Source organism: Sus scrofa, chromosome 5, assembly GCF_054392235.1.
Source record: "Sus scrofa isolate SSC_HxYL_T2T_F1_AM1 chromosome 5, Sscrofa_HxYL_maternal_Yorkshire_Landrace_v2.0, whole genome shotgun sequence".
NCBI classification, from domain to species: domain Eukaryota; kingdom Metazoa; phylum Chordata; class Mammalia; order Artiodactyla; family Suidae; genus Sus; species Sus scrofa.
The window spans coordinates 60,590,751-60,617,760 of record NC_139387.1 but is presented as its reverse complement, the minus strand read 5'-3'; the positions used below and the strand labels follow the sequence as shown (position 1 = coordinate 60,617,760).

The 27,010-nt window shown below is 38.1% G+C and overlaps 1 protein-coding gene across 50 annotated transcripts in view; it reads left to right on the top strand.

The window, feature by feature from the left end:
• PLEKHA5 (pleckstrin homology domain containing A5) overlaps nt 1-27,010 on the top strand; it is a 255,696-nt gene that overhangs the window by 214,936 nt on the left and 13,750 nt on the right. For 17 of the 50 annotated variants that reach the window (XM_084956637.1, XM_021092264.2, XM_021092261.2 and 14 more), the window contains 10 exons: nt 1,163-1,198; nt 1,708-1,770; nt 3,762-3,842; nt 3,976-4,125; nt 16,812-16,913; nt 18,615-18,726; nt 20,360-20,406; nt 21,180-21,368; nt 22,492-22,609; nt 24,610-24,728. In XM_084956637.1, coding sequence (XP_084812763.1) covers nt 1,163-1,198; nt 1,708-1,770; nt 3,762-3,842; nt 3,976-4,125; nt 16,812-16,913; nt 18,615-18,726; nt 20,360-20,406; nt 21,180-21,368; nt 22,492-22,609; nt 24,610-24,728 — 1,017 coding nt within the window. The remainder of the gene's footprint in view (nt 1-1,162; nt 1,199-1,707; nt 1,771-3,761; nt 3,843-3,975; nt 4,126-16,811; nt 16,914-18,614; nt 18,727-20,359; nt 20,407-21,179; nt 21,369-22,491; nt 22,610-24,609; nt 24,729-27,010) is intronic. The other 33 variants (XM_084956652.1, XM_084956646.1, XM_084956639.1 and 30 more) reach the window with 5 other exon arrangements.

The window sequence follows — 27,010 nt, the reverse complement described above, 5'->3', positions numbered from 1 at the left end:
ATGTTCAAATTATACTTTCCATGGTTTGGTAAAGCTGTTTGGCTTAAACTTTATATTAATCAAGCAAAGTATATGTGGATCTTTAGTAGCTAAAGGCTTTATATCTTTAGTTTCTTATAAATAAGAAATATGAATTTTGACATTGCCTCACATTCTTATGGTGGATCTAAGCATTTTAGAACTTTTCCTTTTTTAACTTATTTTTCATTGCTTTTTTTCAGATACAGGTATAAATTCTTTTCTTGGATCAGGTGCTTTAATTTAGAATGACAATTGGCACTTCTCAGAACATATTCAGTGGTCCTTATTTTAAAATAGTGCACAAGTGTTCTGACTTTTGTTGTTAAATTCATTTTTCATGTGATGTTCATTTCTATGAAAGTTCTGTGGTTTAATAATCACTCTGCATACCCTTAAAGTAGTCACAGAATCATTTGCATGAGGTACGTGAAAGTAATGTCTTGAAGTGAAATTTGGAAATCCAGGATTTTATTGTATGTTTGGAACATTTACATTTTTAATCTCCTGATTTCCACATCCCTAAATCTATTCACAGTTATCTACTATTTAAATTGTGCCTCCTTGAGATGTCAGTTTCAAGCAGTTTTTTACAGAGAGGGCATATATAGTTGTAACTTACATATTCTTATGCACTTGTATATGTATATTTGAAATTTAATTTTCCCATCTAGAATGTAGTTGGGATACATTACTCCTCTCCCCACTTTGAGAAAAAGTGGACCATTTTATAAACATGCATTGAGCCCCAATTACATTTTTCCTACTATGTTTTTGTTACTGTCCATCCTTCAATATAAAGTTGATAGCCACGAGTGATGGTGAAATACTGCCTGCAAGGGCACTGTGGTATGACCTGTGATATAACTGACTGGGATGGCTGATCGAAATCTTGGTAAGCACAATCGCAATTGAGGATTTGCTTAACCAAAAGATATTTGGAAGAAGCTGAAGAAAGAATGTTTAAATACACTGATTAATAGTCCCTTATAATATGATAAAACAAATGGTATCAGCGAACACGTACAAAGTTTTTATAATTTGACTCTCCATCGTCTATAACATAGGCTTTCAGTTTTAAGAAGTTCTGAGTGCTTTTCCTCTTTTCAATTAAACCCATCCTTTTCCTCCATTATCTTTTTAGTTCTTAAGACAGAAGAACAAGATAAGTCTATACTGTGTATGTGTGTTTATATATTATGTATATGTATACAATGTGTTATAGGTTTTGTTAATAGAATTGTATGAAGATGTGTTGACATTTGAGTGTACACATACACAGTTGTGTGATTATGTGTATACTGTGAAGGACGATTTTGACTGTTGAAATATGCCTGATTTGAAATTTGATTCAATACAGTTGCTCTGATTGTATTTGTCAATTTTTCATTAAAATAATGTGTGTCTCGCAAATGGAAAATGTAAGGTGCTGTATAATTTTGTTTGACCAGCTTATTATTTTGTTTGACAAGCTTCAGTTAACATCATTCTTATGTATCCTGCATATTGTATTACTGTTAAATATTCTATTTTTGTAATGATCTGTGTTTGAATTAAACTTTTAAAAGTATGTGAATCATTAAAATCCCATTTTTGTTATTGTTGTATAAATCTAAAATCCTAACTGTAGGCTAGATTAAAAATTTTTTGTTATTTTTAAAGTTGCTCTATGACATTTTTCCCTTATAGCTATCACAGGATGAATGTAGAGGCACATTGTACAAATACAGACCTGAAGAAGTAGACATTGATGTAAGTATTTGTATGCGATATAGTATCAGTGCTCTGTCATATTCTCTGCCAGAACACTGGATGTAAGCATGACAAAAAATTTCCCCTTTTCTGCCCTCCAAAATAACATCAAATAAATAACATTTTCTTCTTCTTTTGCACCTAGATTCAATTCAGTCTTCACTCCCTATTTATTCTCGGCTCACTCCCACCCCCGTAGTTAGCAGTTGAACATATCTTGAATCACTTAAATGACAGTAAAGACTACAAAATTATGAAGGATTGGAGACAAAGTAAAACTGTCTGTCTTCTAGAGAAAGTATCAGCCTTAGAAATTCTGTCACTTCTTTTGCTACTGTTGTTAATCCTATTGTAGGTCACTGACTTCCTCATTTATGTCTCATTCTTCCCTCATTTCCCCTGGTTTTAATTCCATTGAATCGTACCTTCTCATTTCAGTGTACTCCATCTTGTGTAGCTTGAATTGTGTTGTCTAACAAAGATAAGGTAGTCGCTTTAATAGATAAATGGCAAAGAAAGTAGAACCTCACATTTCTTGCTTGATTGTCATTATGCAGTAACGTTTGGGACATATTTATAGTTTGTCCAGGGTTTTTATTTTCAGACATATAGTGAACTGGTTTATTGCAGGATTGAAATTTCGTTAAAATACCCTCTCAAATTTTTATAATTAAAAAATTGGGGTATTACCCAAAGTTTAAAACTTTAAAGCCATTAAAAGCGATTTTTCTCCATGAGCAGTATTTTTATTCGTATTATTGCCATTAGAAGTGATTGTTCACATTCTTTCTGAAGAACAAAAGTGTATAATTTTTAAAATATAAAGACAGAATCCAGTGTTCTAATTAAGGACTTTGGGAGTTCCCATTGTGGCTCAGTGGTAACGAATATGACTAGGAACCATGAGGTTGCAGGTTCGATCTCTGGCCTTGCTCAGTAGGTTAAGGATCTGGCGCTGCTGTGAGCTGTGGTGTAGGTTGCAGATGCAGCTTAGATCCCGAGTTGCTGTGGCTGTGGTGTAGGCTGGCAGCTACAGCTCTGATTAGACCCCTAACCTGGGAACCTCCACATGCCACGGGAGTGGCCCTAGAAAAGGCAAAAAGACAAAAAAAAAAAAAAAAATTAAGGACTGTGTGTATTACTTAACCTATCCCACAGTTTGTAGAGAGAATGTATTAATCACATTAAAGTGATTTGTTGGAGTTCCTCTTGTGGCTCAGCAGTAACAAACCCGACTGGTATTCATGAAGATGTGGGTTTGATCCCTGGCTTTGCTCAGTGGATTAAGGATTTGGTGTTGCCATGAGCTGTAGCATAGGTCGCAGACATGGCTCAGATCTGATGTGGCTATGGCTATGGCTATGGTGTAGGCCAACAGCTGCAGCTCCGATTAGACCCCTAGCCTGGGAGCTTCCATATGCTGTGGGTGTGGCCCTAAAAAGTGAAAAAAAAAAAAAAAAAAAGATTTGTTAAAGTCATATGAGACTGATTATTACTAAGAATATTTTGAATTATGTAGATTAAATAATATGGTCGAAAATGTGTTTTTACTTTACGTATTTTTTGTTTGTTTCCTACGGCCACATCTGTGGCATATGAAGTTCCCAAGCTAGGGGTTGAATCAGAGCTGCAGCTGCCAGCCTATGCCACAACCACAGAGACACCGGATCTGAACTGCATCTGTGACTTATGCCTGCAGCTTGCAACAATGCTGGATCCTTAACCCACTGAGCAAGGCCAATAATCAAACCTATATCCTCATGGATACTATTCAGGGTCTTAGCCCACTGAGCCATAATGGGAACTTCTATATGTATTTTTCAAGCATCCTATCTTTATAAAACTGTACTTTAATTTTTATTTACTGAGATAATGATTGACCTAATTAGCTATTCCACGGCTGTTTCGAGTGTATTTTGTTGTTATGCCTACCTCCAATAACAGGAAAAATTAAACTTTGCTAACGAAAGACATCTCCTCTTAAAACCCAGGCCAAGCTGAGCCGATTATGTGAACAAGATAAAGTGGTCCATGCGCTGGAGGAGAAACTTCAGCAGCTCCACAAGGAGAAAGTAGGACAATTATGTTTATTATCTACAATCAATGTTACTTTATATGATTATTATCAGGACACTGATAACTAAAGCAAAAAAGAATTAATTCGATGATGCAGAACATTAAGTGTAATCATTTTTATTATAACAGTACACGCTTGAGCAAGCTTTGCTGTCAGCCAGCCAAGAGATAGAAATGAATGCAGATAACCCAGCAGCCATTCAGACCGTGGTGTTACAGAGGGACGATTTACAGAACGGACTGCTTAGTACCTGTCGAGAACTCTCTCGAGCCACTGCTGTAAGTAAATTTTTTTTTTCCTGGTAAGAGTCACAGCATATTATGTACTTCTTTTTTTTCTACTTAATTTGTTTCTATTTAATTGGACTTTCTTTAGGATTTTTCTTTATTATAATGAAAATTTTAAAATTTTTGGCTGCATCTGCAGCATGCAGAAGTTCCCAGGTTTGGGATCAAACCCACACCACAGCAGTGGCAATATCATTTCCTTAACCTGCTGAGCCACCAGGAAACTCCTAATTTGTTATTATTAGTTAATAACAAAAATAAAGGGTGATCTTCGTTTTTTAAATTAGTGGGCCTTTTGTTGTGAAATAATTTTACAGGGAAGAGTAAGACACCTGTTTATATATTATGAAAATGAAAAGTTCTTAAAAATGTTAAAATTTGTTACATTAAGAAAATAAATGTTTTGTGGATTTCAGGGATTTAGAATAGTTTTTTGAAGGCAGTAATTGGATTCATTTAACCAACCTTTTCAATAAAAGGCTCCTGTGAACTTTGAAGAAGCCGTCAACATTATTGCCATCTCATAGCTGCAATGTGATCTAAGTTCAGATGATAATTTTGGCTAGGAAATATAATTAGTAGAACTTTTTAACCCATAGTTGAGTTACTTTATAAGGAGTCTTTTGGAATTACCAAATCTAAAAGTCCTACTTTGACTTTATAAATTGTGTTTTATGAGTTTAAACAGTCTGCTTTAGATTCTATGATGCAGTCATTTCTAAACATAGTAACAGCACCTGCCCACGCTGCCCTTTCAAAGGGGAAAAAACCACCTGTTATGGAAAACTTTTAACACACTTTGTCTGTACCTTCAGTGAGGTGTTTAAGGGGCTGCTACCTTTTATGAAGGTCCACAGACAGTATAGCTTACCAAGCTGGCAAGCTACCAGAATCTCAATGTAGCTTCACTAAATTAACATTACAAACCTCAGCTATTTTTAAAGGAATACACCATGCTTTTAAAGGTTTTTTTGTGATTCTTAAGTACTTTATAGTTAATGTAACTATTCTTTTAAAAAATACTATTATTTCTATTATCTCATTTAATTCTCTTAATTATACTGTGATGTTTATAGATTTTTTTGAGAATATAATATTCTTTCAGTTGTAATCTCCTTGAAATCAGAACCATATCTCATTTATCTTTGTAGCTCTAGCATTTAGTAGATGCATTGAAAATGTGATGAGGAGTTCTCAGTGTGGCACAGTGGTTTAAGGATCTGACTGCAATGTCATGGGTTGCTGCAGAGGCATGGGTTTGATCCCTGGCCGGGTACAGTGAGTTAAAAGGGTCCAGCATTGCCACAGCTGCAGTGTGGGTGGGCAGCTGCAGCTCAGATTTGATCCCTGGCCCAAGGGCTTCCATGTGCTGCAAGTGGAATAATAATAAATAAATAAATGTGATAAATAATTGAACTGAATGATATACCCAGTGTTACAAAACTAATAAATGCAGTGCCTATTGGTCATATCCAGGTCTTCTAACCATAGTCCTAAAGACTTAGATCTACATGGCTTTTTGTAATATCATCATAGGTGTTCCCATTGTGACTCAGCAGGTTAAGAACCTGCCTCAGTGTTTGTGAGGATGCAGGTTCGATCCCTGAGCTCGCTTAGTGGGTTAAGGACCAGGATCGCAATCTTCCGTGTAGGTTGCAGATGCAGCTCAGATCTGGTGTTGCCATGGCTGTGGCATAGTCCAGCACCTACAGCTCTGACTTGAACCCTAGCCCAGGAACTTCCATTATGCCACAGGTGTGGCCCTAAAAAGGAGAAAGAAAAAAAAAAGCAGAAGAGGAGGAGGAAGAAACTATATGAACCTAAAATGTTGTCTACAAGGAACTAATCATTTAGTCAGTGATGAGTAGGAATTGGAAGACCCGGGAAGTGAAGAGTAGTCCATGTAGGACAAAACACTCTGAACCAGAGCCCAGAGATGAGAATGTGGGGAATATGTTTAGAGAAGCAAGAAATAGAGAATGGGGATTATGAGATAAGAAAAGGAAAGGGGTTAAGCTGTTGGTGCCAAGCTAAGCTTGGTATCCCTGTTACAACCTGAGTCAAATCAGAATTAAGTTGGAAACTATTACATGATTTGGTGACTGTCACAGAAAGTTCTAGGGATAGTGTACCGTGTTCGACTGAACTGTTATTTCTTTCCTTAACAAATAGGTTTAGTAACTTAAATTTTATCAGTAGGCTCAGAATTTACTGCATCCCAAGATAACCCCAGTCCTAATGGAAGTTTATCAAAATGTGTTCAAAGAAATTAATCATGTGTTGAGTATCTCATTTTATGGTTGTTATCCCATATAATCACTTTCCTGGGTTGCTTTTTTTCTCCTCTACCCTCAGCATCATTCAGTGGTCATTACAAACCCTCAGTGTGTTCTTCTAAGACATGTCAATGCATAGAATACAAACTGTGTTACTTGTGCCTTTATGTAAACACATTCACATTCGTAGCTTAAGGCTACAAGTGATGCATTTATAGCAGTATACTAGACGTATGGTTGGCACTCAATGGATGTTGATTAGATTTAAATTTGAATCACATTTGTGCCAGCAGAATCCCAAAGGTTTCCTCAGATTCTTTCACAGTTGATTTGGGCACTGATTCAAATCCAAGTCCTGAGGTATAAAAGATGTAAGTGGTGTATAGCATTAAGGCCTCCATAGATCAAAACTTTGATTCTGAGAACATCTTCTCAACTGGTTGGCTACTAAGATATTACAGCTAGGATTAACATGAGGTTAACATGCAAAGTAATGTCCCCTTTGTGTTTGATCTTTTTTTTTTTTTTTTGTAAAGGCCAAACCTGTGGCATATGGAAGTTCCCAGGCTATAGGTCGAATTAGAGCTATAGCCGCTGGCCTATGCCCAGAGCCACAGCCACAGCAACCCAGGATCCGAGCCACATCTGTGATCCGAGCCACAGCTCACAGCAATGCCGGATCCTTAACCCATTATGTGAGACTAGGGATTAAACCCGCATCCTCCTCAGGTTCATTGCCACTGAGCCACGACAGGAACTCTATGTTTGATTTAATTCTTGATGCTGCATCTCCTCTCCTAAGCCACACCCAGTACACACACATGCTTTAAGCACAGACTGCCTTTCTAACCTCTACTTCTTTTTATTTAAGCCTGATTAGTGAGAAAGATTGTTATAACTGTCAGTTATACCTCAAAGTGTGTCACTGTCTTAGTTTGGGTTTTCTTCTGAAAGCAGAGCCTCGGATGAGGACCTGGGTTCAGAAAGTTTATTTGGGAGATGATTCCAGGAAACAGAAGTCTGGGAGTGTGGATAATGAGAGGGGGAGTTTGAAAAAAGCCAGTAGAAGTTGCACTGCTAAGTTGGAGACCCCTGTGGGCAAGAGGGGTCTGATCCCCCTGGGAACTCTGAGGAAAATGAGCAGAATATTTCAGAATTTCCCACTGAGAGGCAGGGAGGCTGGGTTATCTATCATTCATTGGTCAAAGTTGCACCAGGGCCCGTAATTCACCCACATTTCCAAATCGCCTTAGGTAACTTACCACAAACACTGGCACAAGTGGGACTGAATGACAGTTCCTTGAAATCAGGTGGGTAAAGGGGATAAACATCGACTACAGGAGTTCCCATCGTGGCTCAGTGGTTAGCCAGTCCAACTAGGAACCGTGAGGTTTTGGGTTCGATCCCTGGCCTTGCTCAGTGGGTTAAGGATCTGGTGTTGCTCTGGCTCTGGTGTAGGCTAGCTGCTACAGCTCTGATTAGACTCCTAGCCTGGGAACCTCCTTATGCCTCAGGTGCGGCCCTAGAAAAGACAAAAAAAGAAAAAAAAAAAAAAAAAAAACATTGACTACAATCACCTTTCTTGAGGAATTACATTAGGCTTTGTCTCTAATTATACAAGAACTATTTTCATGCTTATCCACTCAACAGGTGCTTCTTTAATTCTTTTCAACAACTCAAGGAGCCAGGTAAAGCAGACTCTATTCACACATCTTAGATGAGAATGTGGGGCTCATCTACGGATGACGGCAAAATGTTTGTATTTCTGTGTTGTGTACGTATATTGTTATCTCCATTTTCTTTTCATTTTTGGGAGGGACACAGGTGCGGCATATGGAAGTTCCCAGACTAGGGGTCTATTCGGAGCTACAGCTGCCGGCCTATACCACAGCCACAGCAATGCAGATCCAAGCTGGGTGTCTCCAACCTGCACCACAGCTCATGACAATGCCAGATCCTTAACCCACTGAGCTGGGCCAGGGATCGAACCCACATCCTCAAGGATGCCAGTCAGGTTCATTACCCACTGAAGGACTTTTTTAATTCCAGGGCTTCTGTACTTTTCTACTCGACTTCACTAACCATGTGGTCACAGAATTTGTACTTTCTGAAGCTTGGAATCAAATCTCGATTCTCTTACTCAGAAATCCACAATTGGAATTTCAGACAACAGAAAACAAGTATAAAGGCCCCCAGTCATCCTGAATAATGCTGGCAGATGACTTATGCATTTATATAGGACCAATAAATGAAATAATAGTAAATATCATTGAATATTTCTGGAGCCATTTATTGGGTGCCAGATTCCATTACAAGTGCTTTTACAAGTACTTAAGCCACATAATAATCTTTTGACAAGGGTACTATTATTACCATGTTGAAAATGGAAAACTGAAACACAGAGAGTTGCTCAAGGTTACACAGTGAATAAACATTATGTATCGATTCCCATTAAATTTACTTATGTTTTACAGCCTCACAGACATAGAGAACAGACATGGTTGCCAAGAGGGTGGTGGATGGGAATGGGATGGACTAGGAATTTGGGGTTAGTAGATGCAAACTGTTACATCTAGAATGGGTAAGCATTGAGGTCCTATTGTATAGCACAGGAAACTGTATCCAGTCTCCTGGGATAGACCACTGATGGGAAAGAATATTTTTAAAAAAGAATGTAGGAGTTCCTGTCATGGCTCAGCAGTTAACGAACCCAACTAGGATCCATGAGGATGCAGGTTCAATCCCTGGCCTTGCTCAGTGTGTTAAGGATCCGGCATTGCTGTGAGCCGTGGTATAGGTCACAGACATGGCTTGGATCTGGCATTGCTACGACTGTGGCGTAGGCTGGCAGCTGTAGCTCTGGTTGGACTTCTAGCCTGGGAACTTCCATATGCTGCAGATTTTTAATTTTTTTCTAAAAAGAAAAAGTAAAAATAAAAAAGAATGTATATATATGTATGTCTGAGTCACTTTACTATTTAGCGGAAACTGGCACAACATTATAAATCAACTATACTTTGATTAAATTTTTTAAAAACTTATTTGTGTTCTAAACCAGATCTGCATAGGAGGACCATGAGTAAATGGAGATTTTAAACTAGAATGGGTGAACTTAAAGGGGCCAAGAAGGACAAATGAACCATCTTGAGGAGAAGTTTGCACAGTAAATGTCTCGTTCTGAGTATAACAAAGAGCTACTGAGAATCATGGTCACAGCAAAACATCATGTTTCACAGCAGCTCAGTCGACATCCATGAACTGTCTTGGAATATGCTTTGAAAGATTTTAAGATGGTTTTTAAATACTCTGGCTATTTCGTGATTACAGTACGACATCCCCAGAAACGGAGACAGCCAGGTGTGATACGCCCCAGGATGTGCTGCAGCAACACCTGTGAGGCTGGGAAAATCAAAAGTCAAGTCTTGAGTCTCAGCCAGCCTCCATATCTAACTAGTTTGTAGGAAATAGAGGAAACAGAAGAGCATGCTAAGTAATGCCACAGGAATTCGATTAGCAAAATCTAGCATAGGAGAAACTCTGTAGAACAGGAGACCCATTCTCTTCAGCAAATGAGTAGCAAGGGAATAGAGGGGGTGTAGGGAAGTTGTTATAGTTAAAAATATTTTTTAAATAAATACACTACACGTTAATGATTTAAATATATAAATATGAATTTGCCCATTTTTTTCTTTTTCATTACTTTTTTAGAAATGCATGTTGAAATATTTATAAATTAAATGATATAATGCCGGTGTTTGCTTTCAGCCTAATCTCGCAGGGGTAGAAAATGGGTGCTATAGATGAAATCACATTGGCCATGTATTGATAACTATTGAATTTGGGTGTTAGTGGGCTACATTTGTTTATGTTTGGAAATTTCCATTGTATATGGGAAGAAAAGATTAAAAGAAAATCCGCAAAAATGCTAACAAAAGGATAGCATTATAATATGTGTTTTTTAAAAATCTTATCCTATGTTCTAATTTTTATAATTATAAAAATTTATTAAATCTTCAATTTGTAAATAAAAAGTAATTATTGCATCTCATTTTCTTTGAGATAGAATATTGTTTTGTTTCAAAGAGAAGGTTAGAGGAGAAACTAAATGTATATGAGTTAAAATTATAAATACCGAGTTCCCGTCGTGGCGCAGTGGTTAACGAATCCGACTAGGAACCATGAGTTTGCGGGTTCGGTCCCTGCCCTTGCTCAGTGGGTTAACGATCCGGCGTTGCCGTGAGCTGTGGTGTAGATTGCAGACGCAGCTCGGATCCCGAGTTGCTGTGGCTCTGGCATAGGCCGGTGGCTACAGCTCCGATTCAACCCCTAGCCTGGGAACCTCCATATGCCGCAGGAGCGGCCCAAGAAATAGCAACAACAACAACAAAAAAGACAAAAGACAAAAAAAATTATAAATAGCCATTGAGTTAAAGATTATAGGTAGTCCAAAAAGTAGAATGACTAAATTATCATAAACTAGAAATTTAAAATAAAGATAGCTCTGTAACTATGCCTGATTTAGTTGAACCTCACTTTTTTTTTTCATTTTTTTAAATTTTATTGAAGAATGGTTGATTTAAAATGTTGTGTTAGGAGTTCCCGTCATGGCTCAGTAGGAACCATGAGGTTGCAGGTTCAATCCCTGGCCTCACTCAGGCAGGATCCAGCATTGCCATGAGCTGTGGTGTAGTTCGCAGACGCAACTCGGATCCCATATTGCTGTGGCTGTGGCGTAGGCTGGTGGCTACAGCTCTGATTCGACCCCTATCCTGGGAACCTCCATATGCCGCAGGAGCAGCCCAAGAAATGGCAAAAATAAATAAATAAATAAATAAATAAACTGTTGTGTTAGTTTCTCCTGTACAAAAAAAAGTGATTCAGCTATATATACATTTGAACCTCACTTTATACGGTTTGAATTTGGTCTCTTGTAACATCTTTATAGATTTAAAAAAAAAGTCAATATAGTAGGCATTATTAGATAGCACAGTGAGATATGTCATGTGCTTAGTAATTAGTGATTTTTATTTGAGGTGCAAATAAAAATTATATTCTAAGGCAAGTATAAAATCATAAAAGACATACTCTTTCGTAAAAAATTATTCAAGGAATTCCCGTTGTGGTGTAGCTGAAAAGAACCTGACTAGAATCCATGAGGATGCGAGTTCGATCCATGGCCTCACTCATTTGGTTGGGGATCCAGTGTTGCCATGAGCTGCAGTGTAGGTCACAGGCTCGTATCATCTGTTGCTGTGGCTATGGACACAGCTCCAATTCGACCCCTAGCCTGAGAACTTCCATATGCCGAGGGTGCAGCCCTAAAAACAAAAAACAAACAAAAAATTATTCAAATTACCAAGCACATTCTTAAAATCTATGCCATGAAATCTCTACATCGTGAAGGTAAAAATTATTTTGATTTATCTCAAAAATCAACTGCTTCTAATACCTAGTTGACAGAATTGTTATGGTTGGGTGGTAGTGGCCAAAATTAATACTTTTTTGTGCCTAATACCCCAAATATAATGGTAAGTTTAAATATTGCAGTATGCTAATTTTCCAAGGCCTAGTAGTGGACATTAATCTGTAACATTTAAAATTGAAGGAGTTCCCATCGTGACTCAGCAGAAACGAATCAGACCAGGAACCATGAGGTTGCAGGTTCGATCCCTGCCCTTACTCAGTGGGTTAAGGATCCATTGTTGCTGTTAGCTGTGGTGTAGGTCACCACAGACACGGCTTGGATCCAGCATTGCTGTGGCTGTGCCGTAGGCTGGCAGCTATAGCTTCGACTCGACCCCTAGCCTGGGAACCTACATATTCCTCGAGTGCGGCCCTAAAAAAACAACGACAGAAAAAAAAGACCAAAAAAAAAAAAAAAAATCCTGAAGAGTTATTGGATCTTAAGAAGCTAATACATGATCACACTGGATCTATAGTATTGCCCCATCTACATTTTCAAACAGAAAAGTCTACTGCCAATTCCTTATCAAAGCCTGTGCTCCATTTTTTAAATAAAAAGTAGAATAGTAAATTAACGTTTCTTAGATTAATACCCAGGAACATTACTTAAAAGCAAACCAGGAGTTCCCGTCATGGTGCAGCGGAAACAAATCCGACCAGGAACCATGAGGTTGAGGGTTCAATCCCTGGGCTCGATCACTGGGTTAAGGATCTGGTGTTGCCATGAGCTGTGGTATAGGTCACAGATGGGGCTAAGATCTGGTTTTGCTGTGGCTCTGGCATAGGCTGGCAGCTATAGCTCCAATTAGACCCCTAGCCTGGGAACCTCCATGTGCTGTGGGTGAGGCCCTTAAAAAAAAAAAAAAAAAAAAGGAGTTCCCATTGTGGCGCAGTGGTTAACGAATCCGACTAGGTTGCCGTGAGCTGTGGTGTAGGTTGCAGACTCGGCTCGGATCCCGCATTGCTATGGCTCTGGTGTAGGCCTGTGGCTACAGCTCCAATTAGACCCCTAGCCTGGGAACCTCCATATGCTGTGGGAGCGGCCCAAGAAATAGCAAAAAAAAAAAAAAAAAAAAAAGACAAGAGGCAAACCACTCTCTCTGTTAGCTCTGGGCATAATATACTTATATTTACATTTATATGTATCATATTGTATAACTATTCCCATAGGTAGATTTTTTATATATATAAATTATTATTGATTCTGATCGAGAAAAGTTCTTATTACATTAAAAATTTGGAAATGAATCATCAGTCCTAATCCCTTCTTAATAAAAACCACAATATCTGGCTGCTGTGGCTCTGTAGTTAGATATTAAAATCATCATTCATCTTTTTTGGTAGTCTGGGATTTCATTGCATCTGAATGTTGCAGAGCCACTTGAAGTGTGGTGTTTTTTTTCCCATACAGTGTCTGAGTCTTATCTTAGTACAGACTATAAGAAAATAACCAATGTTAAAATTTATTTATTCTACCTCTTTAGACTGTCAAAACATTTAAAAGTTTTCTGCCATCCCTCTAGCAGTTCTGCACATGCACACAAAATTTTTTTTAACCTTCGTTAGAATATAACATATTCTCAGAAAAGTACACAGATTAAGTGTACAGATATGGCTAACTTCCATATCAAGGCATTGAATTTTACTAGCATGCTAGAGACTCCCTTCCCAGTGACTGCCTCCTTCCCAAAACAGCACTACCTGACTTTTAAGCTATATATTAGCTGTGCCTATTTTGGAACTTTATAAAAGTATAATCATATAGTACCTACTATTTGGCTTCTTTTAATGTTATGAGGTTCATCTATGTGGTTGCAAATTACAGGATTTATTTCATTCTCTTTAAATGTATGGCATGAAAGTCCATGTTTTTATTGAATGCACAGGCATATTTCCTGACTTGTGCTTGTAATTTTAAGATAATTGTATATTTGCAAGTCATTACCCCTTTTAATTGCCTTAGTGCACCTTTATATTATCTTCTTGACAAAGAATAGTAATGTCCTATTTAAAGATTTTAACATTGTATTTTGTATAAGCCACTAAATTCTTTAATGAAATACTCAGCCAGGTGTTAGGAGGGCTGATGTTGTGCCTGTGCTGCCTCTTTTCTTGCTGTTCCGCATTGATTAGTGTTACTACCCACCTGTAATCGTGATGGCGGAGCCCGGAGGCAAAGGTAGAAACAAGCCCAGCAGGATCATGGGACTCAGGCCAACTCGCAGGTTAGGAAAATTAAAAGTGTATTGTGTTTCTTACCCCTAGAATATTAGTAATCTTTACCTCTCAATCTCTATTTTTCACATGTTTCTGTAAGAAAGATAAGAATTCCCACCATCCTAAAATGTTCTTGTACTTAGATGACTCTACAGCACCTTTGGTCTCACCTTGAGCTTTCCTACAAGAGAGGTTGAAAATGAGAGCCCATCTGATTTCGTTGCGGGGCTACCATTGGAATTAGGTCTTTTAACCTCATTTTACCCTCGTTAAAGCTTTCAAAGACCCAGTATGTAAATTTGCATTTTGTGATGTACACAAATTAGAAGATAAGGTTAGAAGCAGTTTGGGGAGTTTGTTTATTTAGCTTTTTTTTTCCACCATGGCCACACCTTCGGCATATCGAAGTTCCTAGGCTAGGGTTTGAATTGAGATCTGAGCTATACCACAGCTCACAGCAAGGCTGGATCCTTAACCCACTGAGCAAACCCACATCCTCATGGATACTAGTTGGGTTCGTTACCACTGAACCAATGGGAGGGAACTTCAAGAGCAGTGTTTTTTTGTTGTTGCTGTTTTGAGGGGGTAGTTAAGGATTTGTGTGTGTGTGTGTCTGTTGTCCCTTTAGGCCCCACCTGCAACATATAGAGGTTCCCAACCTAGGGGTCTAATCGGAGCTGTTGCCACCGGCCCACACCAGAGCCACAGCAACATGGGATCCGAGCCGTGTCTGCGACCTATATCACAGCTCATGGCAACACCGGTTCCTTAACCCACTGAGTTAGGGCAGGGATCGAACCTGCAACCTCACGGCTCCTAATCAGATTCATTTCCACTGCACCACGACGGCAACTCCCAGGAGCAGTTTTTGTTAAAGGAGATCACTATCCTTATTTATTCAGGTAAAAACAGTTTGCTGAAGCCAAGTAAGGAGGCTAATAGCTACATAATATAGATGAGATAAAAATCTTTAACCATTTATCCCTTTGCATTTTTAAAATTTAATTCATTATAAAACATACTTAAAAGACTTCTTAAATTTTTTTTTTTTTTTTTTTTTGTCTTTTTGTCTTTTTGCCATTTCTTGGACCGCTCCTGTGGCATATGGAGGTTCCCAGGCTAAGGGTCTATCGGAGCTGTAGCTGCCAGCCTACGCCAGAGCCACAGCAACGCAGGATCCAAGCCAAGTCTGCGGCCTACACCACAGCTCACGGCAACACCGGATCCTTAACCCACTGAGCAAGGCCAGGGGTCGAACCCGAAACCTCATGGTTCCTAGTCGGATTCGTTCACCACTGCGCCACAACGGGAACTCCCAGACTTCTTAAATTTTTAATAAAGAAGTGATTAAAAAAAAAAACTCCAGGAGTTCCTGTGGTGGCACAGTGGAAGCAAATCCTATTAGGAACCATGAGGTCGCCCATTCAATCCCTGCCCATGCCCAGTGGGTTAACGATCCGGTGTTGCCGTGAGCTGTGGTGTAGGCCACAGACGCGGCTCAGATCCCGCGTTGCTGTGGCTCTGGCGTAGGCTGGCAGCTACAGTTCCAATTAGACCCCTAACCTGGGAACCTCCATATGCCACAGATGTGGCCCTAAAAAGCAAAACAAAAACAAAACTCTAGTGGTTTATCTCTGCTTTTTAAAAAATATATAATCCATTGTAAAACCTGCTTATGGGGAGACATCTTAAATTCAGAAATCAATTATTCCAGGATTTCCCTGGCAGCCTAGCAAGTTAAGGATCTGACATTGTCACTGCTGTGGCTCAGGTCACCGCTCTGGTGCAGATTTGATCCCTGGCCCAGGAACTTCTGCATGCCGTGGTGTGGAAAAAAAAAAAAAAAACTGTTATTCCAAATGGCCAAATTTCAACACTTTATTTTAATTTGTAAAAGTAGTTTTCATTGCCTACATTTTTGAAAGTGACTTTAAGCCAGGAGAATATTTTAAATAACCTCTCTTCTACCTTCAGTACCCTCTTTCTTGTCCCAAAACTATTGCTTTTATTAAACTGATATTTCCTAGGAGAGCTTCACTCAGAGAAGTTTGGGTCAACAAATCCCTGACCAAAGAAACTTCTTAGTTACTAATTCATTTTACAACACCATTAAATATTTGTTGGTATGCCAACACCACACTAGAAACTGGTGTCAAAATAGTGATCAAATATAGGCCCTGCCCTTAGTTTATCAATTTAATCTCATACCAGTCTCTGAAATGCCTGAATTTTGTGGTTATTTGTTTTGGGTTGTTTTTGTTCTTAGTAAGTTTGAGTACAGCAAGCAGCACAATAATAAATAATTTAGTTGCTCAGTAAATTTTTTTTCTTTTGTCTTTTTGTCTTTTTAGGGCCTCCCTCGTGGCATATGGAGGTTCCAAGGCTAGGAGTCATTGTTGGAGCTACAGCTGCCAGCCTACACCTCAGCCACAGCAACACAGGATCTGAGCCATGTCTGCAACCTACACAACAGCTCACAGCAATGACGGATCCTTAACCCACTGTGTGAGACCAGAGATTGAACCCGCGTCCTCACGGTTAGTCAGGTTCCTTAACCGCTGAGCCACAACAGAACTCCAGTAGATTCTTTTTGAATTGAGAAAAAAAGAATAAAGGAAAATGAGTTAACAAATTTTTTTATTTTGCCCATTATAAACTACACAAGTGATAACATACCAGCACATTTTCTCCACTGAAGTAAATAAAGCTCTTTGATTTTAGGAGCTGGAACGAGCATGGAGAGAATATGATAAGTTAGAATATGATGTAACTGTTACCAGGAACCAGATGCAAGAACAGCTAGATCGCCTTGGTGAAGTTCAGGTACAGAAGTGTAATTTTTTTGCATTGTTTTACCTGGCTTTGATTAGTACTATACAGTCCACCTTGTTAGATTCACGCATGCTCTTAACAGTTATTGCATAATTGGTTCTCTAACACCTGGGTTTGAATACTTTCAATGCTAGTAATCTTACAAAAATGCCCATCCCTCATTGTTTAAAAGTTCTTTTTTTTCCTTGGCACATGGTGAGCCCTAGAGTGTTCTGTGCTCCTAGCTTAACTATGTCACTTGTCATTGAAGTGTTGAATTATCCATTCTACAATATATCTCTCTTTTATCAATCTGTATTTAGCCTATTATCTTGACCGATACATTTTTAGAATAGAGAAAGATGCCTCACCATTTGGCATAAAGAATCCAGTTTTGTGAATAGGTAGATATGAGATCAAGTTCCAGGTGCTCATTTTTTTATCTGTAAAATACAAGTAATAATTCCTGTCTTAAAGTGTTGCTCTGAGGAATGGAGATAACATATATGTTTAAGAAAATAATGAAAGTCCCTTTATGCTTGTGACCCTATGTAAATTTGACCTCTAAAAATTCATCAAGTTACTATCTAGATTTGCAAAAGAAAAACTTTATTTTGATTTGGAGAAACAGAGCATTAGAAAAATAGACAAAGAACATGAATAGTTTTAATTAATAGAAAATTTAACTCAGATTGCTAACAAGTATTTGAACAGTTGGTCAATGTCACAAGTAGCCAGAGAAGTGCAAAATAAAACTGAAATGAGATTTTCATTGTTCACCTTTCAGATAGATGAAATATGTATATATTTTTTAGTTATTGTAAAAGTGATATGTATTCTATATGTACAATTATCTGATTTTAATGGTTTCTATTCCCTCCCTTTAAGTCCTTATCAGTAAGTCCTTTCACATTTCAGGACTGTAGTAATGGGACGTTTTTGTACTTACTACCTATTTCTTTTAAAGTTACATTCCTAAAAGTGATACTTGATGTTTTCCTATTTATCAATAAGGATCATAGGTTTTATTAGAATCTTACTGCTATGGTCTAATATTAGCTTCATTTAGAGCCTAAGGATGTAAAATGGGGCATCAGAGGTAAAAAAGTAGATATAACTTTAGGATAGAAATAACATGGCAGTAATACATCTAAATTCCAAAACTGAACATTTGTCCTGCAAATACATTTTTTTAACTCTGTCAGTCAAAACTCTCCAAAATATATTTTGTTAACTGCCCTTTCTTTTTCTCTCCTTCTTTTTTGGCATGTCTTTATGTTCTAGAACTTGAGGCTAAAATTCCTTCTATTTTTTCCCCCTAAAAATACTTTGTTTAATTTGGAAATTGTGAGTTTCTATTCTCTTGTGAATGTTTTTGTTTTGTGTTGTTTTGTTGGCTCTAGTTTTGGGGGGAGGTTTCCCACTCTAAGTCCCAACTAATCAGTATTCCTTCCTGGAATTGTAAATAATGCAAGGCATTGCTTATTGAAAAGATGTCTATGTAGGTCTGAAATATTAAATTTTTTATCTCTCTGCTTTTTATCTTTTGTCTTTGCCACTAACATTACAAAATTGGGAAGGTCACACAGATTATATTAAATATTCTCAAAACTTAATCCACAGCAGTTGTCATTTTTTAAATATGTAATTAATGGAATTTGTAACTGTATATTTTTTTTCCCTTGTATGTGGTCTCTCCATTTTAACTGATAGACTGAATCAGCAGGAATTCAGCGTGCGCAAATTCAGAAAGAACTGTGGAGAATTCAGGACGTCATGGAAGGACTGAGTAAACACAAACAGCAGAGAGGCCCTGCGGAAACAGGTGCGCTGGCTTCGTCTTTTATTCTGCGCTAATTGACCATAGTATTATATCTAAGTGGAATGACACATAGAATTGGGTGTTCTCTTGTTATTTTAATGGGTTTTTGACATTAGAAAACAGGCACTTTGTAGTATTGAATCAGTCCCCAAGTTTATATATAAAGTAGAAAGCAAAATTTCTACCAACCTCGCCCACAAAAAAAAATAAATCATTTTGTGTCTCTAATTATAAACTCACACGGTATTTTGGTTTGGGGAGTTTTATCCCACAGCAGGAAATGCTGTTTTTCATCAATACACTATTTCTTCCTTAACAATACAATATCATAACAGCTGTGTAAGAATCCATTGTACAGATGAACTATAATTTGTTCATTGCAGTTCTTTTTTTTTTTTTTTTTTTTTTGTCTTTTTGCCTTTCCTAGGGCCGCTCCCACGGCATATGGAGGTTCCCAGGCTAGGGATCGAATGAAGCTGTAGCCACCGGCCTACGCCAGAGCCACAGCAACACCAGATCCTTAACCCACTGAGCGAGGCCAGGGATCGAACCTGCAACCTCATAGTTCCTAGTCAGATTTGGTAACCACTGAGCCTCGATGGGAACTCCCTGTTCATTGCAGTTCTGATGAACAGGTAGGTTGCTTCCAGGTTTCTGGTTGATTGGTTGGTTCTTTGTTTTTTTTCATTTTGTTTTGTTTTTCTGTCATTTGCCATGTAATAATGAACATTATTACATACATAAGTTTTGGGGTTTTTTGGCCATGCCTGCAGGGTGCAGAAGTTCTCAGGCTGAGTATCAAACCTGCACCATAGCAATGACACCAAATCCTTAACTGCTATGCCATCAGGGAACTCATATTGCGTATATAATAAACATACCTTCTAGTACTAAAGGATTCTTAGAAGTGGAAAATATGCACATATTATTCTTTTTGATGGGCACAGGCAAATTACTCTCCTAACAGATTATATCAAACCAGTATTACTTACACCAGCAGTATTTGAGAAAACTCATTTCCCCATACTCTTACTTAAATTAGATATTTTGGTTTGTATTTTTTAATGTACCTTTTTTTTTTTTTTTGGTCATTTTAGGGCCACATCTGCAGCATATTGAGGTTCCCAGGCTAGGGATTGAATCGGAGCTGCAGATGCCAGCCTACACCACAGCCATAGCAATGCCAGATCCAAGTCATGTCTGTGACCTATAGCACAGCTCACAGCAATGCCAGATCCTTAACCCACTGAGTGAGGCCAGGGATCAAACCTTCGTCCTCATTGATATTATTTGGATTTGTTTCCACTGAACCACAGTAGGAACTCCTGTACATGGTTTTAAATTCAGAGAACATAGGAGTTCTCTTGTGGCACAGCAGGTTAAGGATCCAGCATTGTCACTGTAGTGGCTAGGGTTGCTGTTGTGGTGCAAGTTCTATCCCTGTTTGGGAACTTCCACATGCTGGGGGTGCAGCAAAAAAAAAAAAAAAAAAAAAAATTCTGAGAGCATTAATAAATGAGGGATTCAAAACTGAGGGCTTCATTTAAAATAAGTGAAATGAAATTATTCCTTTTTTTCTGTAAATTTAGGAAGATATGTTTTGTTTAAGTAATTATGTTATGAATTCTTTTAACAGGTATGGCAGGATCAAAGCCTTTCTCAACAGTTAAGTATAAAAACGAGGTAAGTTTTGGATTGTTTGCATAACTATAAATTAATTATTTTAAGTGTTTAAAACATGAATTAGGATCTTCTCTACTCATAACAAAGATGTTTTCTAAATACATTTGAGTTACTGTTTTAATCTTAAAATTTTGCTGTTTCAGTAATTTGGTGCTTCTAACAAATGTGGTCTTTCTTCCCTTTTCTTAATGTAAAAAATTGAATCACTACTTCTCATCTGTGTTAGAACTTTGGCATTGTCATACTTTTTCTAACCTAAGTAATTTGAATATTTATATTGTTTTGTATGCTTTGTAAAATGTGTAGGATGATTAATAGATAAGTTGGCTGTGTATCGCATACCATAAAGAAGTTACAACTACAAAGAGATACTGTCAACCTAGTGAAAAGCATCTGTGGTCTTGAATTTTGTATAAAAGCCAATCAAAAAGATTTTTTCTCTTAAAAATTACCCAAAAAAAGATTTTTAAAATGAATTCTTCCCTTCTATTTTTAAAATGAAATACAGTATAGTTTCATATATTTGTTTTGATGTTGAGCTTCAGAGTAAAGCTAACCTGTGTGTTACAGAAAAAAATTAAGTGCAACCAAATTTAAAACTCAGTTATGGGCCATCATAAACCTTTTCGGTTTTACCTTTTGATTTGAGGCTTTCAGCTTGGCAGTGTCCCTTTAATTAAAGTGAATTTAAGTTAACTTACCATTGCAAAGAATTTAGATATACTTAATTCAATGTGCTTATCTAAATAAGGTGACTGTTCTACAATCTTTAGGAAGAGGAAGTAGTCCCACCTCGTCCTCCACTTCCTCGGTCCTATGACTTTACAGAGCAGCCTCCCATAATCCCCCCTCTGCCCAGTGATAGCAGCTCCTTGCTCTGTTATAGCAGGGGCCCAGTCCATCTGCCCGAAGAAAAGAAGATTCACCAAGTTCAAGGATATCCAAGAAATGGATCTCACTGTGTAAGTGGCTGCAGTAGCCACAGAATCATCAGTTGTACCTGCCCTCATTTTTCAAACTTAATTTATATTACACTCAACCTTTTTTTTTTATTATAGCACTTTTAGCCAGCACTATTTTTTGCTTAGATATAACATTATCACTTATGTTTTTCCTGTTTTAGTTTTATCATTTCTCGTTTTGTAATATTTTCACAGCTTTAATTATATTTCATTGTTTCTTGTTTTTCATGGATTTTTTTTTCATAAAGTAGTTACTTTGTATATGTTTAAGGAGCCATATTTTACATATACCATTTCAGGATATTAGAGGCAAAATGATATCTTTAGATTAGAATGAAGCCGGAAAGAAAAAGATTCTTACCGGGAATGAGAAAAAGGTTGGGATGTGGGCATTTCAGTCTAGGAAAACAGAGGATATGGACATTGCTGAAGGGAGACATTACCCATGGGAAAAGAAGTTTGGGACTAAACAAATAAATGTAAAATGTAATAAGCGAGGAGGAGAGAATGAGGTAAAAAAGGAGTAGGGCTGATTGAATTCATGCAGTTATTTTCAGACCTTAGTTTTACTAAATGTTCTGATGACTTTGTCCCTAAGAGGAATATTTTGTTTGTTTGTTTGTTTGTTTGTTTTTGTCTTTTCTGTCCTTTTAGGGCCACACTCACGGCATATGGAGGTTGAAGCGGAGCTGTAGCCACCGGCCTACACCACAGCCACAGCAACGCCAGATCTGAGCCACGTCTGCAATCTACACAACAGCTCATGGCAACGCTGGATCCTTAACCCACTGAGTGAGGCCAGGGATCGAACCCGAACCCTCATTGTTCCTAGTCGGATTCCTTTCCACTGCGCCACGACAGGAACTCCTAAGAGGAATATTTTTAATTTTAAAAGCAAAAGATAGACTACTTAAAAATCTTTTAATCCTTTTTTCTACCCTGATTATAATATATATATATATATTTATATATATGTATATATATATATATATATAAAAATTGTGTTATACCCAAGATAGCTGGCTGAGGCTTTTAATTGTTAGAGTATGAGTCTTTAGAAGTCAACATTTTGACAGACTTTGGGCTTTTTTTTTTTCCCGTAATTGCATATCTGTCTTTCAAGGGTCCAGATTATAGACTCTACAAGAGTGAACCAGAGTTAACAACAGTGGCAGAAGTTGATGAGTCTAATGGAGAAGAAAAATCAGAACCTGTTTCAGAAATGGAATCTTCCGTCAAAGGTTAGCATTTGAAATATGTCTCCCGTGTTTTTCAGACATTTTAGCAATAAATTCAGTTTATATATTGATATATACAAGTCCAGAGTCCTTTATCTGAAACCTTTGGAATTTGATGAGTTTCTGAATTCAGAAGTTTTCATATAGTGGGAGGAAAACATGACCCATAAACCGTATATATTACATGTCATCTCTCTCTGCTAGGACAAAGATGGCAGAATGTGGAATTTTTCAGAAAAATAATTTCTGATCATAACCCACTAGTCAGTTTTTTTTATAATCTGCTAAATGGTCACAAAGTAAAGTTTGAAAAAAAGTTTTTTGCCCACAGCACACAAAAAGCCTCAGGGGTCAAACTGAGCCACTGTGGTAACACCACCAGGTCCTTAACCTGCTGAGCCACCAGGGAATTCCTCAATAATATTAAATGGTAATATTCACATACTTTTTCCATAATTGGCACATTTTCTAGGTTCTCCAACACCAGGTTATGTTTTATTTTCTATTTAAAAAAAAAAATACGGAGTTCCCGTCGTGGCACAGTGGTTAACGAATCCGACTAGGAACCATGAGGTTGCGGGTTCAATCCCTGGCCTTGCTCAGTGGGTTAAGGATCCAGCGTTGCCATGAGCTGTGGTGTAGGTTGCAGACGTGGCTCGGATCCTGTGTTGCTGTGGCTTTGGTGTAGCCTGGCAGCCACAGCTCTGATTTGACCCCTAGCCTGGGAACCTCCATATGCCGTGGGAGCGGCCCAAGAAATAGCAAAAAGCCAAAAAAAAAAAAAAAAAAATACTACTGGAGGAGTTCTTGTTGTGGCGCAGCAGAAACGACTCCAACTAGCATCCATGAGGTTGCAGGTTCGATCCCTGGCCTCGCTCAGTGAGTTAAGGATCCAGCATTGCCATGAGCTGTGGTGTAGATTGCATGTGTAGCTTGGATCCCAAGTTGCAGTGGCTTATGGCATAGGCCAGCAGCTGTAGCTCCGGTTAGACCCCTAGCCTGGGAACCTCCATATGCCATGAGTGCGGCCCTAAAAAGAAAAAAAAAAAAAAATTCTGGAGTTTCCTGATGGTTCAGTGGCTTAAGGATCCAGCATTGTTACTGCTGTGGCTTGGGTTTAGTCCCTGGCTCGGGAACTTCCGCATGCTGTGGAAGTGGCCCAAAAAATACTGCGGTCTTCAAAACTTAGTATTTATACTTTCTCATTCTCATCCAAGTCATATCTTCTTCTCATCCTAAGTCTTTGTTTGCTTTCCCTTTTCATACACAGATGAGAGTTAAACATAGGCTCAGACCTTACCATACTGGTACATATAATTATAAATATGCAGGACGTCTCAGACTGTATTCAGCCTCTGAAAATGTTCACTAAGAGCAGCAAAGGAAAGGGGGCCAAAGCAGAAGCTCAAGCCATGCTACTCATGAACTATATGGACTTAGTCAATCAACCCAGACCCTGTTCTTCCTTACCTTCTTTTCTTTACAGGTCTTTGTAAGAATATATGACCCACTGAGGATGACTAAATTTTACTTTTTTAATGTCATCTATTATGATCAGTAGAACTTTATTTCTGAATCTGACCCTAAATTTTTCTGGTATCATTGCATGGTGTATTAAGTAAAATAATTTTTTTTTTTTTTGCTTTTTTAGGGCCACACCCACTGCATATGGAGGTTCCCAGGCTAGAGGTCAAATCAGAGCTACAGCTGCTGGCCTATACCACAGCCATAGTGACGCAGGATCCAAGCCATGTCTGACCTACACCACAGCTCACAGCAATGCCAGATCTTTAACCCACTTATCGAGGCCAGGGATTGAAGCTGAAACCTCATGGTTCCTAGTCGGATTTGTTTCTGCTGCACCGCAAAGGGGATTCTCCATGTCTCTTTTTGAACAATAACATTGCCTCCTGATCTTAAAAGTCTCAGAAATTGAATTTGTCAAAAGAAAGCAATGTCATATGAAGATGTTTTGGAGAAATTAATGCTGTTTTAATTTTTAGGTTCCCACTTTCCTGTTGGAGTAGTACCTCCAAGAACAAAATCACCAACACCCGAATCTTCGACAATAGCCTCATATGTAACCTTAAGGAAAACTAAGAAGATGATGGATTCAAGAACGGTATTTAACTATAAATTAACTTCTAGAAGGATTCTCAAACCTATTTATTGCCACCTTATAAATGTTTTAATTTTTTTAGTGGTTTTTTTTTTTTCAAAACTTTTTTTTTACATAATGTAAGAAAAATTTAGTAACCTTTTTTTTTTTTTTTTTTTTTTTTTTTTTCTCCTGGTCTTTTTAGGGCCATACCCGTAGCATATGGAAGTTCCCAAGCTAGGGGTCAAATCAGAGCTGCAGCTGCTGGCCCATGCCACAGCCACAGCAGTGCGGGATCTAAGCCATATCTGTGACCTACACCCCAGCTCACGGCAACACTGGATCCTTAACCCACTGAGCAAGGCCGAGGATCAAGTCCTCGTGGATACTAGTTGGGTTCGTTACCACTGAGCCACAACGGGAACTCCAAAATTTAGTAATCTTAATTTTTAAATTTAGCACCTCAGACCTAGGTTTTCTTTGATCAGACTTCACATGAGGTCTTTAGTTCCACCGTTGATGCAGTCTGTTACCTATCTGACACCTCAAAGAATTTTCTTTGGAGAGTGATGGATGTGTTCTGTGGTCACCCATGCTGGTGGATTTTCAGGCCAGCCTGAGGCTGCAGTGCCTCTCAGCTATGGTAGACTTGGAGTTTGCCAATCTTCTGGTTACAATAAGAAATGCAAATTGAGATTGGGAGATAAATCCTATATTTTCCACTTTCATGTGAGAGCCATTTAATTCAAGCTGGCTTTTAACCAGTCTAATCTTGGTCTTTTGGGGAAGATTCTCAGAGTTCTTACTCCCTTTCACCAAGCACTCTCTAGAAATTTGGGCTGCAACAGAACTTTTACTTTTCGTCTTTATAAATTCTCTATTTATTTTGTATGAGATAAAGTAAAACTGTAAGAAAAGACTAAAAGGTACTAAAGCAATGATATATGTTATTTTTAAAAAATATTAAAGTACAATACGAATTATATGCCAAAAAAAACTAACAAATTTATATGTAAAAAAATGTAATGGTTCTATAATACTATTATTCATAGAGTTAGGCATTTTTTATTTTTGTTTTTTATTTTATTTTATTTTTGCTTTTTAGGGCCATACCTGTGGCATATGGAAGTTCCCAAGCTAGAGGTCAAATCAGAGCTGCAGCTGCCAGCCTACACCACAGCCACAGCCATGCCAGATCCAACTTATGTCTGCAAACTACAACACAGCTCAAGCAACACTAGATCCTTAACCCACTGAGCGAGGCTGAGATCAAACCCTCAACCATATGGATACTAGTTGAGTTCGTTACTGCTGAGCCACAAGGGGAACTCCAAGTTAGGCATTTTTTAGACTGAAAGAGTGTTTTCTTTGAAAATTGTAGTGTGATACTAAGTCAACAGAAAAAAATTTTAAATGCATGTTGAGATCAAACAGAAAGATATTAGTAGATTTATATTATTCTGTAACTTTTTTTTTTTTTTTTTTTTTTTGGTCTTTTTGTCTTTTCTAGGGCCACTCCCGCAGCATATGGAGGTTCCCAGGCCAGGGGTCTGATCAGAGGTGTAGCCGCCGGCCTACACCAGAGCCACAGCAACACGGGATCCGAGCCGCATCTGCAACCTATACCACAGCTCACGGCAACGCTGGATCCTTAACCCACTGAGTGAGGCCAGGGATCAAACCCACAACCTCATGGTTCCTGGTCAGATTCGTTAACCACTGCGCCATGACGGGAACTCCTGTAACTATTTTTTTAATCACTGTCTTAAATACTAGAAGAAAGACTCCTGCTTAACAAAATACTGGGAGAAAGTATAGAAGATTATAGTCAGTCATGTAATACTGGTACAAGAAAGTCCATTATAAGCAATGCAGATGCCAGAAGAAAATACAACAGACAAATTCTATAATATATGAAGAATGAATATAAATTAGTTATTTTTAGGGGTTTTTTTTCAAATGGAAACTATGTAACAGTAATTCAAATATATAAAAATTGCTCAACCCTGATAATAATTTTTTAAAGGGTTGAATAGAACCTCAGTCAGATACTTTTTTCCAGTTATTTTGGAGAAATGATCTACAAATTAGTAATATCTGGCATTTAAAAAGAATAAAGTAGGAGTTCCTATTATGGCTCTTTGGATCAAGAATCCAGCTAGTATCCATGAGGACGGGGGTTCAGTCTCTGGCCCCACTCAATGGGTTAAAGGATCCAGCATTGCTGTGAGCTGTGGTGTAGGTTGCAGATGTGGCTTAGATCTGATGTTGCTGTGGTTGTAGTCCAGGCCGACAGCTGTAGCTCC